The sequence below is a fragment of the Nipponia nippon genome, unplaced genomic scaffold (genome assembly GCF_047370975.1).
Source record: "Nipponia nippon isolate SJK-2023a ecotype South Korea unplaced genomic scaffold, ASM4737097v1 scaffold_7, whole genome shotgun sequence".
NCBI lineage: Eukaryota > Metazoa > Chordata > Aves > Pelecaniformes > Threskiornithidae > Nipponia > Nipponia nippon.
This window is the reverse complement of record NW_028262391.1, coordinates 42,087,052-42,101,181: the sequence shown is the minus strand read 5'-3', so window position 1 is coordinate 42,101,181 and position 14,130 is coordinate 42,087,052. Positions and strand designations below refer to the sequence as shown.

General features: G+C 36.4%; 1 protein-coding gene across 4 annotated transcripts in view; it reads right to left on the bottom strand.

Moving 5' to 3' along the window:
* Positions 1-14,130, bottom strand: part of TDRD12 (tudor domain containing 12) — a 36,014-nt gene that overhangs the window by 12,023 nt on the left and 9,861 nt on the right. For all 4 annotated transcript variants that reach the window (XR_015700754.1, XR_015700753.1, XM_087740612.1 and 1 more), the window contains exons 9-20: positions 13,923-13,999; positions 12,304-12,362; positions 11,490-11,550; positions 10,232-10,342; positions 9,673-9,858; positions 8,825-8,978; positions 6,824-6,951; positions 4,923-5,114; positions 3,703-3,831; positions 1,759-1,876; positions 770-903; positions 450-670 (exon numbers count right to left, since the gene is read on the bottom strand). Coding sequence is in view for 2 of the 4 variants with exons in the window: in XM_087740612.1 (XP_087596738.1) it covers positions 450-670; positions 770-903; positions 1,759-1,876; positions 3,703-3,831; positions 4,923-5,114; positions 6,824-6,951; positions 8,825-8,978; positions 9,673-9,858; positions 10,232-10,342; positions 11,490-11,550; positions 12,304-12,362; positions 13,923-13,999 (1,570 nt within the window). In the remaining 2 variants the exon portion in view is untranslated. The remainder of the gene's footprint in view (positions 1-449; positions 671-769; positions 904-1,758; positions 1,877-3,702; positions 3,832-4,922; positions 5,115-6,823; positions 6,952-8,824; positions 8,979-9,672; positions 9,859-10,231; positions 10,343-11,489; positions 11,551-12,303; positions 12,363-13,922; positions 14,000-14,130) is intronic.

Sequence of the window (14,130 nt, the reverse complement as noted above, 5' to 3'; positions counted from 1 at the left end):
ACTTCAGCTTCTTCCTTCAGGCACTACTTACAATCTGGTTACACACAGCTCATAGAACTCATCATCTACTTACCCATTTTGGAAGGACAGGAGACAATAGGCAAGAGTAAAGCACAACCTTGTGTAATTATGGCTAGAATACTAATCAAAACAATGGCTTAAAGTTGCCTCGAGTACATCTAGGCAGGAGTTATAATTATGCTACTATGTCAGACTACGTAAGATTGGTCTCCGTAACAACATTAATATTTTTGTTTTCATAGAAGTACCTAAGAAGAATGAAACACATGCAACAGTGAACAGAAAAAAAAAAATCATGAGTAAAACCTGGTTTGAATAGAAGTATCCAACAGGATAATTCATCAAGGAAGTAGAAGCAGTCATCATTCAGGGCATACAATGCCTTCCTGCATGAGCATGGGTGTCAAGAAAACTTGGTATTTCCTTACTTGCAAATCCCAAATGTTTTAAGATAAGCACACAGTGGCCTTGAAAATTTCTTATCTTCTTCAGCTTCTAGCATCTTGGCAGCAAACTCATGCAGTTCTGGTGGAATTTCAGCTTCTGCATGCTGCAAATAGCGCAGCATCCCAAGTGCATGACATGCACTGTTTTCTGTTAGTAGAATGACTGACCTTGCCTTTGTATATTCCTGATCTACAGAAGAACCCTAAAAAAAAATATATATATATATTTTTTTTTAAAAGCTTTTATGTGTCCACCACTTAATAATCAATTGTAATATTCACCCATTAAAGATTTACTCAACCTTTATCACATTACAGAAGTTGTCAGACATGCTGTGTAGACGCTGACCAAAGATTCTTGGAGAAGGAAAACTGAAGTGTACCACACAAGTCGCATCCGTAATTCCCAAAGACTGCATGCAGTCATCTGTTAAAACTAAGCACATGTTTTATACATACATAAGATAACTCTAATACTTCAGGCACGTGAAGTATTACACCACATTAGCAATAGCTGTTTCCTTCTCCCCACCCACTGACTTAAGAAAAAGGTCTTTTCCCAATACACTTACATAAGGCATTATATTTCTTCAGTCAATACACTTCATAAGCATATGGCAGACACAGCGTTTCACATTAGCCTCTAATAATCTAGCATAACTCTGTATCTCATATCAGTATCACAGAACAAACAGAATTGCCCACAGCCAAGTACTTCACAAGAATAAGATAGCAAACACTTGAAGTAATGCAGGAATGCTAACACCTTTGTATGAACCTACAAAGCAGATGTAATTAAATCAATCTTGCTTTTGATGTACAAAATGGAAAAAATTAAGTTTGAAACTGGGTAAGAGTCTTCGCTACTGCAAACAACTTGAAAAATAAAACTACCAGAACATATGGGAAATGATTACAGTAAGTCTTTGGAGTTTCTAAATTATTTCAAACTGAAAATATCCTCTGTAGTAGGAAACAATTGTGAAATCACAGAAGTTCTCTGAAAATACTAGTAGTTCTTTTAACTAATGCATCAAAACCCCCCCTCCTTTATGTTCCTTCTAATAAGTAAGGTTTTCCCTTGCAGCAGTTAACATAGGCACCCAGGAACAACAACAACAACAAAAAGAAAAATGACTAGCTGTAGCACTGATGCGTAAAGGGATAACTAGAAAGAATTCATAGGCAACTGACCCTGTAGAAGTGATGAGATAACCTACTATAAATATTTAGCGTAGAACATGAGTCACCATGAAAACATAATCACAAGTAGACAAAAAGAAATACTCACCTAACACAACATGAGTGCCAGAACTATACTTTTTTGTCCACTGCTCTAAGATATACTTGAAATTAAACTCGCTCTCTTTATGCATTTTCAAGGAAAATATTGAATTGCTCTTCAGTGCCTGGATGACAAAGTAAAAAGCTATAAGTTCTTCCAATACAGCAATACTTGCTCTAATGAACTCTAATAAATAGTGTATCTTATTAGTATCTAGCATATCTTAGCTACCGGAAAGACAGTCAAGGGAAAGAGTTGATGAAATTTAGATTGCTTATATGAAAAGAAAAAAAAAAAAGTTGAGATTATCGAGATTAAGTTTATTAATTTCCTGTATAAAAAGAAAACTAAAGCAGCTCAGGTTCCTATGGATTAATACATTAAACAGATGTTTAAGAAAGTACAAATTCCATTTGAAGCTTTTCCCACCATTAAGACGTCCTCTCTATTCTGAGTCGATTCTATCATCTAACAACATGCAGGCTCAAGTTTCAGTCTCAGAAAAAGCACTAAGAACCCCTCACTGATCTACCCATACTTAACTTGCATGACTGCAGTATTCTCAAAAGGCTTTATGTATTTGTCAAGTTCAAGGTTCACAAATTAATCACTACAAAAGCCTTGGTTATTTCGTAAACTGACATGTCTAATGAACTAAGTTAACACTTAAAATATTTTTGTAGACCATTTAAGATATTTGAAGTTCGTGTACACCAGGATTACTACAAACAGTTTCAACGCTGCTTTAACATCAATAAACACTCTTCCTTTAAGCAGTGGTGGGGTTAGTTTCGATATGCTTGAAGAGATTAACCCTCAAATATTCAAGGAAAACATGTTAGAAACTCACAAGATAAAACCAGATTTGTTTCCATTAACAATCGTCAAAGATTAAACATTCCAGATACACTAACATTTACATAAGAATAATCCTTTAAATATCTCGGGATCTATTCCAGCTTCTGGAAGGGAATACATTCCCATATTTCAGGACTGACATATCTCTTCCTATGACATCTGAACAATCCAGCCACAGATCCTTTTGCCATCCCATCCTCGAAGCTATCACTAAAGGTTTTAATTCTAATATCCTCATAGCTGGCCTCCTTTAGCAATATCATCCCCACCATCCGCATCACCCTATCCAGGCTTAACAGAACTGCTGCCCATCTCTTGCTTCCCAGTCAAATCAGATCGCACTCCTCTTACTTCGTGCTGTTGGAGGATGAGCAAAGAGACAATGAAAGTACAGAAGAGATTTTTCTATTGCTTGTTCTATTTTCTATTGTTATTATATATATTCATTGCTATAATATCTGAAGAAAGAACTATTGCAGGAGAACTCAGTCTCCACCTCTGAAATGCTGAGTATACAATCACACAAAAAAGGTGGGAAACTGGAGCATGTTCTATTGCGGATAACTTTGAAGCAGTTTTATGCCAGTTTTTAAGAAAATACATATTAAGCATGCTATCTTCCTGCCCTGCCCTATGGCTTGAAGCTTAACTAAACTGTGGTAGACTTTCACAGGATGACAGAAGATGTTTCTTTCAGATCAGAGAAACAGCCTTCTACAGTTTCAACTACTCCAGAGTAGAAAGCCACAGAACAGAACTTCTTAACACAGTGGCTTAAGTTTTCTCCCTCCATACCACTCCTGGAAACTGTAAAAAATAAAAAAGACTGACAGAACTTTTACCGGAAAAAAGCCAGTTTGATTCAACTAAAAGTTCCAACCTGACAGACAGAACATAATTAAGAATTCAGTAATGAATGTCAGTTAGGCTTTCTTCTAGTTGGCAGAAGAGCAGGGTTGGGGCTATTTTTAGAAGAAATAAGTAACTTCCAAATTCACACTCCTTTATTCTCAGAAGCCAAGATATTTCAGTTTGTCATACCTTAACAATTAAAAAACCCACTTCTTTATGTAAATTTAAATACTTTCTTACCTTATGAACCATTTCTGCTTCATTTACTGAATTAGTGAATACCAGCACCTTCTGAAGATTACTGTGAGTAAAATCCAGTATTTTGAGTAACACAGCAGTTCTCTCGCTGTTTGTGCAACGTCGCACAACCTAGAAGTAGATACAAAGCAGAGGGCTGATAATTCCTGTAATCTATACATATTTTACTACATAATTCTTCCTTTTAATAAGCACTAAACATTGTTATATAATACCAAAGAGAATCAAGTAAATGGTAGCTCCGGTAAGTGGCAGGTCTTCTGTTAAAACTTACAGAAGATACAATTCCCACAAAAGGTATGCATTTAGGACAGCTTCCAGAAGCATAATTAAAATCCCACATTAAGATTTTTCATTCATTTAATTTTAGGTGATTTATCAGTCTTTAAGTTTGGCATTTTCAAGTACCACTAAAAGAGCTTCACACTCCAAAAGCATACTGTACCACCTGAAATACTCTTAATAACTAAAGCATCAAAACACTGACATTTTCAGTCCTGCCAAACCATTAATTAGACTTCTCACAAAAAGTGTTGGTTTTTTCAGTTTTGTGTCAGGCTCAGAATATGTAGTCTTTGAGATTTCCCAACATTCTCAATCCTCAAATTATTACATTTTGAGACACAGAAGAATTCAGATCATACTTAAAACATTTTGTATTATTCTTAAGGGCTACACCACATTGACTGGAAATTAAATGAGAAGACATCTAAGAACATGTAATAACTTTCTGGAAATTTTAGGTCAAATTAAGTTTTGTATTGTGTGGCACACAGCACTAGAACAATTATTTTACTAGCTCTGTCTTGGGATAACTTACCTTGTAGTTCTGCCACTCACAATTAACAGCAGCAAAACCACTCTGATAAAATTCTGGTCTTAAACTATACCATTTGCAAATACATCACATAAAATTCAGATTCATTTGCACTAACAACGAAATACTCGAGGGAGTATCTTCACCTCAGTCCTACAAAGCGAGGTAAAAGACCTTCAGCTCATTCAGTGATTAACTTGCACAGGTCTTCTAAGAGTCACCTCAGTTCATACATGGGAGGTGCACTTGAACAGTCTGAGTTAGGACTGTAGCACTACCCGGTAAATTAAAATAAACCATCAGCAGCTGCATATACTGACCTTGATCAGTACAAACAGCAAAAGATCTGAGTAAAGAAATAGTGGCATCATCCCCAAATTTCTACCTGTTGCACATTTCCGTAGATGGAAGCTTCTTCCATAGCTGTTACCACAATGTAAGGATCGTTCATGAACTCCTTTATCAAGTGTGCTATATGTTTATTCCAACGAGTTCCAACACCAACAATTTGATGCGGTGAATACTCCCGCTCTTCAGAAATAATGGCTTTCTTGTAACAATCTAATATAGTAAAAACCTATAAAGAAAAAAAAGAAATTTTGTTCTATCCTCTTATCCTAGTCTAATGAGTATGTAACAGTGAAAAGTACACTGCTTCAGTACAGTTTTTTTCTAGTCACAAAAACACCCACCACAGCAAAACACAAATTTCACATTCCAAAACAGTGTTTGGTTTGTGCACTTTTATCTTATTATTCAAATGACTTCTGAAGCAAGAAGAAAGCAACTGGACAGCATGAGGGAACAGCATGTGCGTGCACACAGGATCATAATGCAGGATTCTGCCCAGAGAGGATGGAAATCTCAGGAAAAGAATCTGTTCAAATCTGAAAAATACTAAGCCTAGGCAAAAGTAGATCCAAGAGGTCAGAGGCTGTCAGCAAAAACCAGGAGTTAAGAAGAAGATAAGGTCAACCTGCCAATACAGTAATTTAGGAAAAAAAAAAGGGGGGGGGACAGGAGCATTTTGCCATAAAATCATTTATTAAAAATAAAAATCACTAAGACAGAATGAATATATTCCTGATGACATCACCTTACATAAGTGACAAGCAGTCCAGTTGTGGAACAATATCAGGATTTCTGGCAAAGCACTATCATACTAAGAAGTATTCTAGGGCTCCGGCACAGTTGTAAGAGATCTCTCTCAACCTGGCACTAAACTTACCCATAGCAGCAATATTATTAACAATATAACATTTCTGTAACACAATGCTTTAGAAGAGTTACTGTATTCCAGATATTATCAAATGATCACTTCCATCTGAAAGAGCATCTCTTCTTTTTTCTATTCAAGACTGATGCTTTTGAAAAGCTGAGAAGATCCTACAAAAATGGCAGATACATGCACAGTATTTCACAAACTGCCTTTCCCACAATCTTCATAGGGTATCCCTGCACTCTGTCTCAAGACATACAGGAACACAACAGAAAAAAAGGAATATCCCACTGGACAAGGATGACATTTCGTCTAATTTATGACTTAAATGTGCCTTTGTAGCAGCAAATCTCAACAGCTTCACGTACAGCAAATGAGGCAATCTATCTCCACTAAGAAGTTTCTCTAGGTTTTCACAGTTAGAAACATGGCCCTTTAGTCTTACCACCAAATTTTAAACAGGTAATATTAATAAGTTAATGATTTTTAAAAAAATCTATGACAGTGAAAAAAGGTGTGTAAGCTGTTTTTTGCATACTGATGATTTAATATGCTGTAATACTAACAGAAAGCATTTGTCCTACGAAGCCTCAAAGCAGCAATAAAAAAAAAATGGAATTTTCTCAAACTTGAGTTGTAAGTCATCACTTTAAAACTGATACAATATATTAATCCTTGTCAACATGGAACTTAATGCTGTTCCTCTTCCAAGATTCTTTGAGTTGGGATCAGCTTCTCCTTTTGCTTGCACTATCATTTAAGCCCAAGGGAAGTTTTTATAATTGCTTCCAAGACTATTTGATCATTTACTTCTGCCTTTCATTCTACAGAGACTGAGGAGCTTACCAATAAAGACGGTTCTTGAACTGAAGCTGTTCAAACAGCACTGATAAGAGGGAAAAGGAAGTTCCATACAGATGATGCAAGTCTTTAAAGTAGATTAAAGACCCCTACACTGAAACTATTGCTACCAAGTTGAAAAAAAATGCAAGTCCTTGGGAAACCATCTACGGCAAAGGAAGACAGCACAATGGAGCAGGAGCTTAGAACAGGACAAGACCATTTACCTCTTCAGTAGCGTCCGAGAACAGTACCTCAATTTCATCAAGAACAAGATGGCAAAGTCTACAAAATAATAAACTGTGATGTTCAAACAGTCTCAGGAGGCTATACGGTGTAGTCACGATTACTTCACCTACAAGTAGGAAGAAAAGACTGTTAACATTAACTTACAACTTGAAAGAATATTAATAAGACACCACAAGACATGGTAGTTTTATTAAAAAGGCCACATTTGCATTTCAGATGCATCACCTTGAAGTTGTGGGGGCTGTTTTGGTTGGTTTTGGGTGGGGTTTTTCATTATTTATTTATTTTTTAATGGAGAACACTGAACTCCATTTTCTGACTTCTGGTCAACAGTCATTTTTAGTTTGCTTGTACTTTTCTACCCCTGCATGTCTTCAAGAACTGAGTGGGTGAAACTGAGTTTTTGAAAGCGTGAAAGGTCTGAACGTTAACAAGTTTGCAAAGCAGGATGCCGTTTCATTTTGTAAACGGAAGGAGAGATGAGAACTTCAGAACCAGATAGACACAAGGTAAATATTTAAATACATGCAAGAGCAGCCTTTAGAAAAGTTCAGTTTTAAAAACAGAATAAAGCACATATTGCAGCTTAGATATTTACACACATATATGCGTGTGTGTGTGTGTATGTATCTATTTATATAAATAAAAACACACCAATCTTAATCTCTGCAAATATACCAACAGCTCTACCAATAAAAGATCCAAATTCATCCACCAGGCTTTTAAACTTGAATGATGGATGTAAGAATACAAACTGCTGAAATGGAAGTTTTACACAGTCCTTCATAGTTTTATCCATATTTCTTGTTTCCTTGGCAAAAAGAGCCACTTTTAAAAATACAGTTATCAATTAAGGCTTAACAAAAAGACCAAACAAGAATAGTAAAACGAAGTGTTTAAGTAAATACACTTAAGTAGGGCGAGTCTCCCAACAGCTCCTTTACTACTTCTATGCTTCCTCTTCCCTGCATACTACTCTGCATACTGCTGAGGTTATATGCACAAATTACTTAGAATTTATTGCAATAAGCAAGTTGGAAACCACCATTTAAAAAAAAAAATAATTACTTCAACTAAAATTTAAGGTGGACATTTATGCAACTTTGTCTGCAGAGAACTATAACCTCCTTTTTAATCCTTCACTTTCCCAATATTCTTTTTAAACTAATAGTAGAGAAGAATCGTGTTAAGCGTATATAAGCTGTAAAACAGCATCAGACACGTCCCTCAAATTTTTGTCAATTTAAAAAAATAAAAACCATGTACTTGAAATACTTCTATATTTGTTAAAAATATTTTTGAAGAACATACACATATGCATTACTGTGGTGGGCTGACTGAGGCCAGCAACTAGAAGGCACAGAGATGCTCACTCACTGCCCCCCGCCCCCAGTGGGACAGGGGGGAGAACAGGAACTGCCAAAGTGAGAAAACGACAGTGTAATAAGTGAAGGAGGGAGAGGGGGAAGTGATGCAAAGGCAACCACTGACAACATTGCACAGACAGACAGATGCACAGCCACTCACCAGATCATTCCCACCCCTCGAATTTTTATTGCTGAGCATGATACAGTATTGCATATCCCTGTGGTCAGTTTGGGTCAGCTGTCCAGGCTGTGTCCCCTCCCTAGAACTAGATATAAAATCTAGTTCTAAATCAAGAAAGTCCACGATTAATCCTAATTCAGCATGATCTTCACCAAATCCCTACCAGTAATTTGGCTCAAAAATAATTGTTATGGAACTTACAAAAAAGATGATGAAAGTGTAAGTATTTTAACAGCTTTAATACCATTTACTGTTAAATAGCACTACTGAAGCTTCAGGTATCGCTACAGAGCTATAGCATTAAAGAAATAGAAATATCACTTTATAGAACAAAAAAACTTAAGTATAAATTGCTTCTTTCACAATTTCCTGCAATTAAGGCAGCCTACGCTGTTTTCAAGCATAATTAAGAAGATAGAAAGTATTCTTACATCCTCGGATTTTCACATTTCTGGCTTCTTCTTTGTTCTGCCCAAGTATTATCAACATTGGATGAAGCTGTCTGGAGCATCTCTCGTATGCCTTCAGTAGCTCAAAAACAAGTTGTGCCTTCTTCCACCCAGGACATAAAATAAGCGCTAGCGGCTACATGCATATGTACAAAATTTTACACGATAGTATTTGACAAGAGTTCAGAATCTTAAGAATTGTACTACTTCAGCATTTAGAGCAAAACCAAAATCTGCAACGCAGGCCTTTAAATACTTTAAAACTGAAGCTTTTAGTACTATATCACCTTCTAAATGCAGATGTTACAGACCCAAGGAACCATACACCAGGTTACCTGGAGACAAAAAGGATGCATGTAGCAATATACAGTAAAAGGTCCAAAAATTTAACAGAAGCAGGAGCATCTTGTCTTACTTGGGGCTGTACTAGGCAATTTCCAGAGGTCCCTTACAACCTCAATAATTCTATGCTTCGGTGATCTAATACGAGTGTAGAAAGCAAATTACAATATTTAAAAGAGCTAATACAAATATTAATTTAATGACTACGTACAAACCCCTTAAAAACAAAGCTTCATCAAGTATCAAAGTGATGTGATATTAACCACTTGTTAGATATTACTTGATAAATAAGTTTTAGACTCCCACATTCATGCAGTCCATCTCCTCAAGCCTCTATACAGAGGGCTTACACATAGTGGCAAGCATCATTAAGATACACTAAGATCACATTAAATGTATACATTCTAAACATCCACTATCTTCTGGATCATTATTCTACATCTGCACTTTAGAACAGAAAACCTGTTACTACTCTAATATATACATACTCCATTCCTGTTTGGCAAGGCTTTGTAGCAACTTCCCGACTGCAAAAATGTAAGAACTGGTGGAATATATAAAAAAGGATCATTTCCCTGATACGAGATGGCAACTACATCACATCCTCGAGCTACTGGTGGCCAACAGTAAGATTCTGTGAAGTTAGGGCCTAAAAATTTTTTCCGAGTAAGTTCCTACAGAAAGAGAAATTAAGAGTTCCACATGAAAACTGTGTACTTAAACACTAACAAAAGACAAAACAGAACACTGAGTGATTTACAAGCTTTTGACCCACTACATAATAAATGTCCTTAACATGCAATATAAAATAAAGTTTTCTGGGCTGAGTTACATTATTGTATTAAAATTCAAATGCCATGACTTGTGGCAGTGGTTGATATACCAGAAGAAACGTGTACAATTCTTACAGCATCTCTCTGAAGCTTCATTTCCTCCTACGCATTCCGCAATCAAAATTAGGTATCACTATAATATTTAGTATCCAAGGTTGGGGTATGATACTAGCCTTCAAAAGATATTCAGTGTAATGTATTACATTTGCATTACCTTTTTCAGATCACCAAAAAGTGGTGCTGTTTCCAGAACTGATGATGGCTCAATTTTGTTGCTAAGAAAGACAAAGTTTCTTTCTTCACTAAGATTTTGAAAACTCTGAAACTACATGACAAATAGATGACAAAAGCAATACTTAATAAAAGAGTTTTAGCTTACATACGACTCAAAAGCATTTATTGTATTTGAAAAATGGTATTTTGATGAAAAAAACCCAAAGAAATTGTAAATACATTTTAAATATGACTCATACGTATCGATAAGTTACAGAGACCAGTGGTGAGACAAATACTCATTATTAGTATTTCTTAAAGAAAGGTTTATCAAGATTGTCTTAACACAGCTGTCTTAAACCACTTAAGAGAATGCACTAGATGTTGTGTGTACAGCTAGCACTCAGTGACAAGAAAATCAAAATGCAATTAAAAAAGATGACTAGTAAAATTTGCTGTGGTGGGTTGGCCTCGGCTCACAGCCAAGCACCCAGACGGCTACTTACTCACTTACTCTCCCCTTCCAGAGGGATGGGGGAGAAAAATGGGGAGAGTGAGCAAGAAGATTCATGGATCAAAATAGAGACGGGGTGTTATTTAACAGTTACTGATGCAGGCAAATCAGACTCAACTTTAGGTTAACTTAATTTGTTGCCAATTAATATACATGAGTACTGATTTGGTTATTGGGAAACAAAGAAGCAAACATTTACACGCTTCAGAAAAAACACCTTTCCTCTCCCATTCCCAGGCTCAACTTCACTCCAAACTCCTCTGCTCTCCCCTTATAATCAATGCAGGTTACGCTCAGTCCCACCACTGAGGCAATGAGCAGCACAAGGCAGGGACTGCAGTTGGAACATAGCAGTTTCTCTTTGTTGCTCCTTCCCTCTCACTTCTTTCCTCTGCTCCAGTGTGGGTCCTCCACAGACTGAGTCTCTTCAGGTACACCTGCTTCGGCATGGAGCACCTCCTACTCCTCTGACCTTGGCATTGCCTCTGTTTCTCACTTTTTTTTTTTTGTTCCCTCCCCTGCATTTTTTGCCCGTTCTTAAATATGTTTTCACAGAGGCACCACCAACTTTGCTGGCTGGCTCAGCTTCGGCCTGCAGTGAGTCTTGTTGTGGATGCGGCTGGAATCAGCCCCTGACTTCCTTCCACAAAGGCCACACCTGCAGCCCCAACGCTACCAAAACCTTCCACATACACACAAGACATTTGCACAAGAGAAGTTAAATGAAAGTTAATGCCTGAAATACCTGTTGGTCATCTTCAATTACGTGCGTCTTCAGAGGATCAGAATTTAAGAACTGCTGAAGCCTGAGAAACATGCAAATATTAAATCCAACATGAACGCAAAAGTAAAATGTACAAATACCACCAATATTTCTAAAATGTCATGAAGCAATTCACTCGCAAAATATTTCTAATGTATCACCTATGCCAAGGAGGAAAACCCTCGAACATGAAAGAAGAAATAAAGTACCATTTTGATAATAAAATTTAGTATTAGCTTTTAACTATCTGAAAATACTCCTAAGGAAAATTTTTTAACAAAGATAATTGGTAGGTTCCTCAACTTTAGAAGAAAATCAGACTGGATTGTAAGAAAAAGGTTTCTTATATTGTTTCATTTTTTTGAAACTTTATCTTTGCATCAGTTAGAAACAGAATTAAAAACCATTCCTTGGGTTTATTACATATGCATCAACTGACATGCAGCATAGTAGAAGTGTTGCACAACTCAATACATAGTCATATTTCATTAAGTTTGAAAACTTTATAAATCACACTAAGAATAAAATAAAGCAACTTAACATGTTTAGTGTGCAGAAAAAATACTTCCCCATCACTTCCTTGTTGTCAAGCTATTGTTTAGACAGAACTGTTTTTATTGTTGTCTGGGTAAGTATCAGCAGCTTCAAATTACCATCTGCCCCAAAAGCACATGTATGCATATTCTCTTACCCTCCGCCCCTTTTAGCTGCCTAAGAATAGTAACTGGAAACATACTACAGCTCCTAATTATCTGCTTACATAACCATTTAAAATATTTAACATGCTGCACCATACCTGTCTGTGTGAACGGCTGTATTTTCCTTGAAAGGCAAACCTGGAATTGCTTTGACAATCTATCAGGAAAAGACGAACACATTTTTAGCACTAAAATACTGTTTAAGAGCAACGTTTTAGAAAAATTATTTCTTTAGTCCGTCTTGTTTAAAGTGGTTTTCTTACCTAACTCTAGGATTCTCCAAATATTTTGGAGAATTTTTGTACAAATTGTAAGTTTGTCTGAATAAGGCAAAAATTTTGATAAAACAAACTTCAGAAAACTGTCTAACTTATTACAGAACAGTATTTTCTTTACTAAGAATCAAGCATGTGGCAAGAACATTGTGCACACAAAAGAAAAATTAGTTGATGGTCACATCTCAAACTATAGCCATAACTGGGGACCTGAGCTAGTATGAACACATACTGATTTGTTTTTAAACGTTTTTATTTTTAAAACAAAATTAAGAAAAATCACGGAAAGCCCACACACCACAGGCAGGAGGAAAACCAAAAACAGGTTACCCAGATGCACACTTACAAAGACAATGTACATGAACTTAAATTGAAGAACACTGCAAATCCTCCAGGGAGTAACCAGTAGCATATACCGCATCCAGAGTTACTCAAAGCTGACTGGTTCTGAACAGGGGATTTCGTAGCATTCATCATTAGTCACCAGCAGTCAGCAGGCATGATTCAGTCAAAGACTTGCATCACTCAAGTGGCTGGCAAAGGTAATCCAGCTGACTTTGCAGAAGGGTATAAAGGTAATCCTGCTCTGCTTCAGTAACAATCCACACTACTACTTTCATCATCATTCTTTCCAAAATATTTTAATAAGGTATTACAGTTTAAGTTCAGAAGTGGTGGTCATCCTTCAATTCTCAGCAGAGCTAAAAAATAACTTCTGTAAAACTCCTTTTTTCCCCGACCTGACAGAAGTAGTTGTCCCATTGCTGTCATAGAAGCAAATCTGTCCTTTAAAGTATCTAGCAGAAGAGGACATGGAACAGCACACAGGCTCTTCAAAAGAGCAGATTGCATGCCTCCAACAGTGACTATTTGCCTAGAATCTATCGGTTCATTTTCCTTTCCTCCCATGGACATTGTAATAACCTCCAATTGTGCAATTCGCTACACAATTTAACACTCAAGAATGAGCACCGACCTTTTGAAAGTGTTTCAGAAAAGAACAGCAAGAAAAAAAAAAAAAAGGCGAAAATAGCAAGAAACCAGATTAGATATTCGAAGTATTAAACGACTCAACAAATAAGAAGAGACTCCAATGAATGTTTACCATGGTACAGCATAAGGACTATTTTGTTTTCAGGGAAACATTAAAATGTACGTTTTTATCCATTCGCAAAAGCGTGCGGTGTAGACAGCTATCATCTTCCTAAAAGCAAAGGAGTGCAAAAGGAGGCACAACCTTTTTTAATTTAAAAAATTTAAAAAAAACCAAAACAAAAACCTGAAGTAGAATGTTCTTTTTTAACTATATCAAGAATTAGCACAGTCCCCCAGATCTATGTTACATAGAAGAACAAGCCAGATGACTACAGTGTTCCTAATCTGTCCTACGTATGCTTAATTTAGTTCATCTTTCACAATTTAATACAAAATATAATACTTACAGGTGCATTATTTTCATTTAGATCTGTGCTTGACCTTTGGTACGTCTCTTCAAGAAAGGAAGTGCAAACAGCAAGAGCTAGAAAGATAAGTAAAAAATGCAGAAACACATTTCTGGTTATCTGAACACATAAAAAGCCAGTATTTTTATTTACAGGGGGTTGCAACTGACTCAGTTAGTTGCTTGTATCATTTCCTAATGGCAAAAAG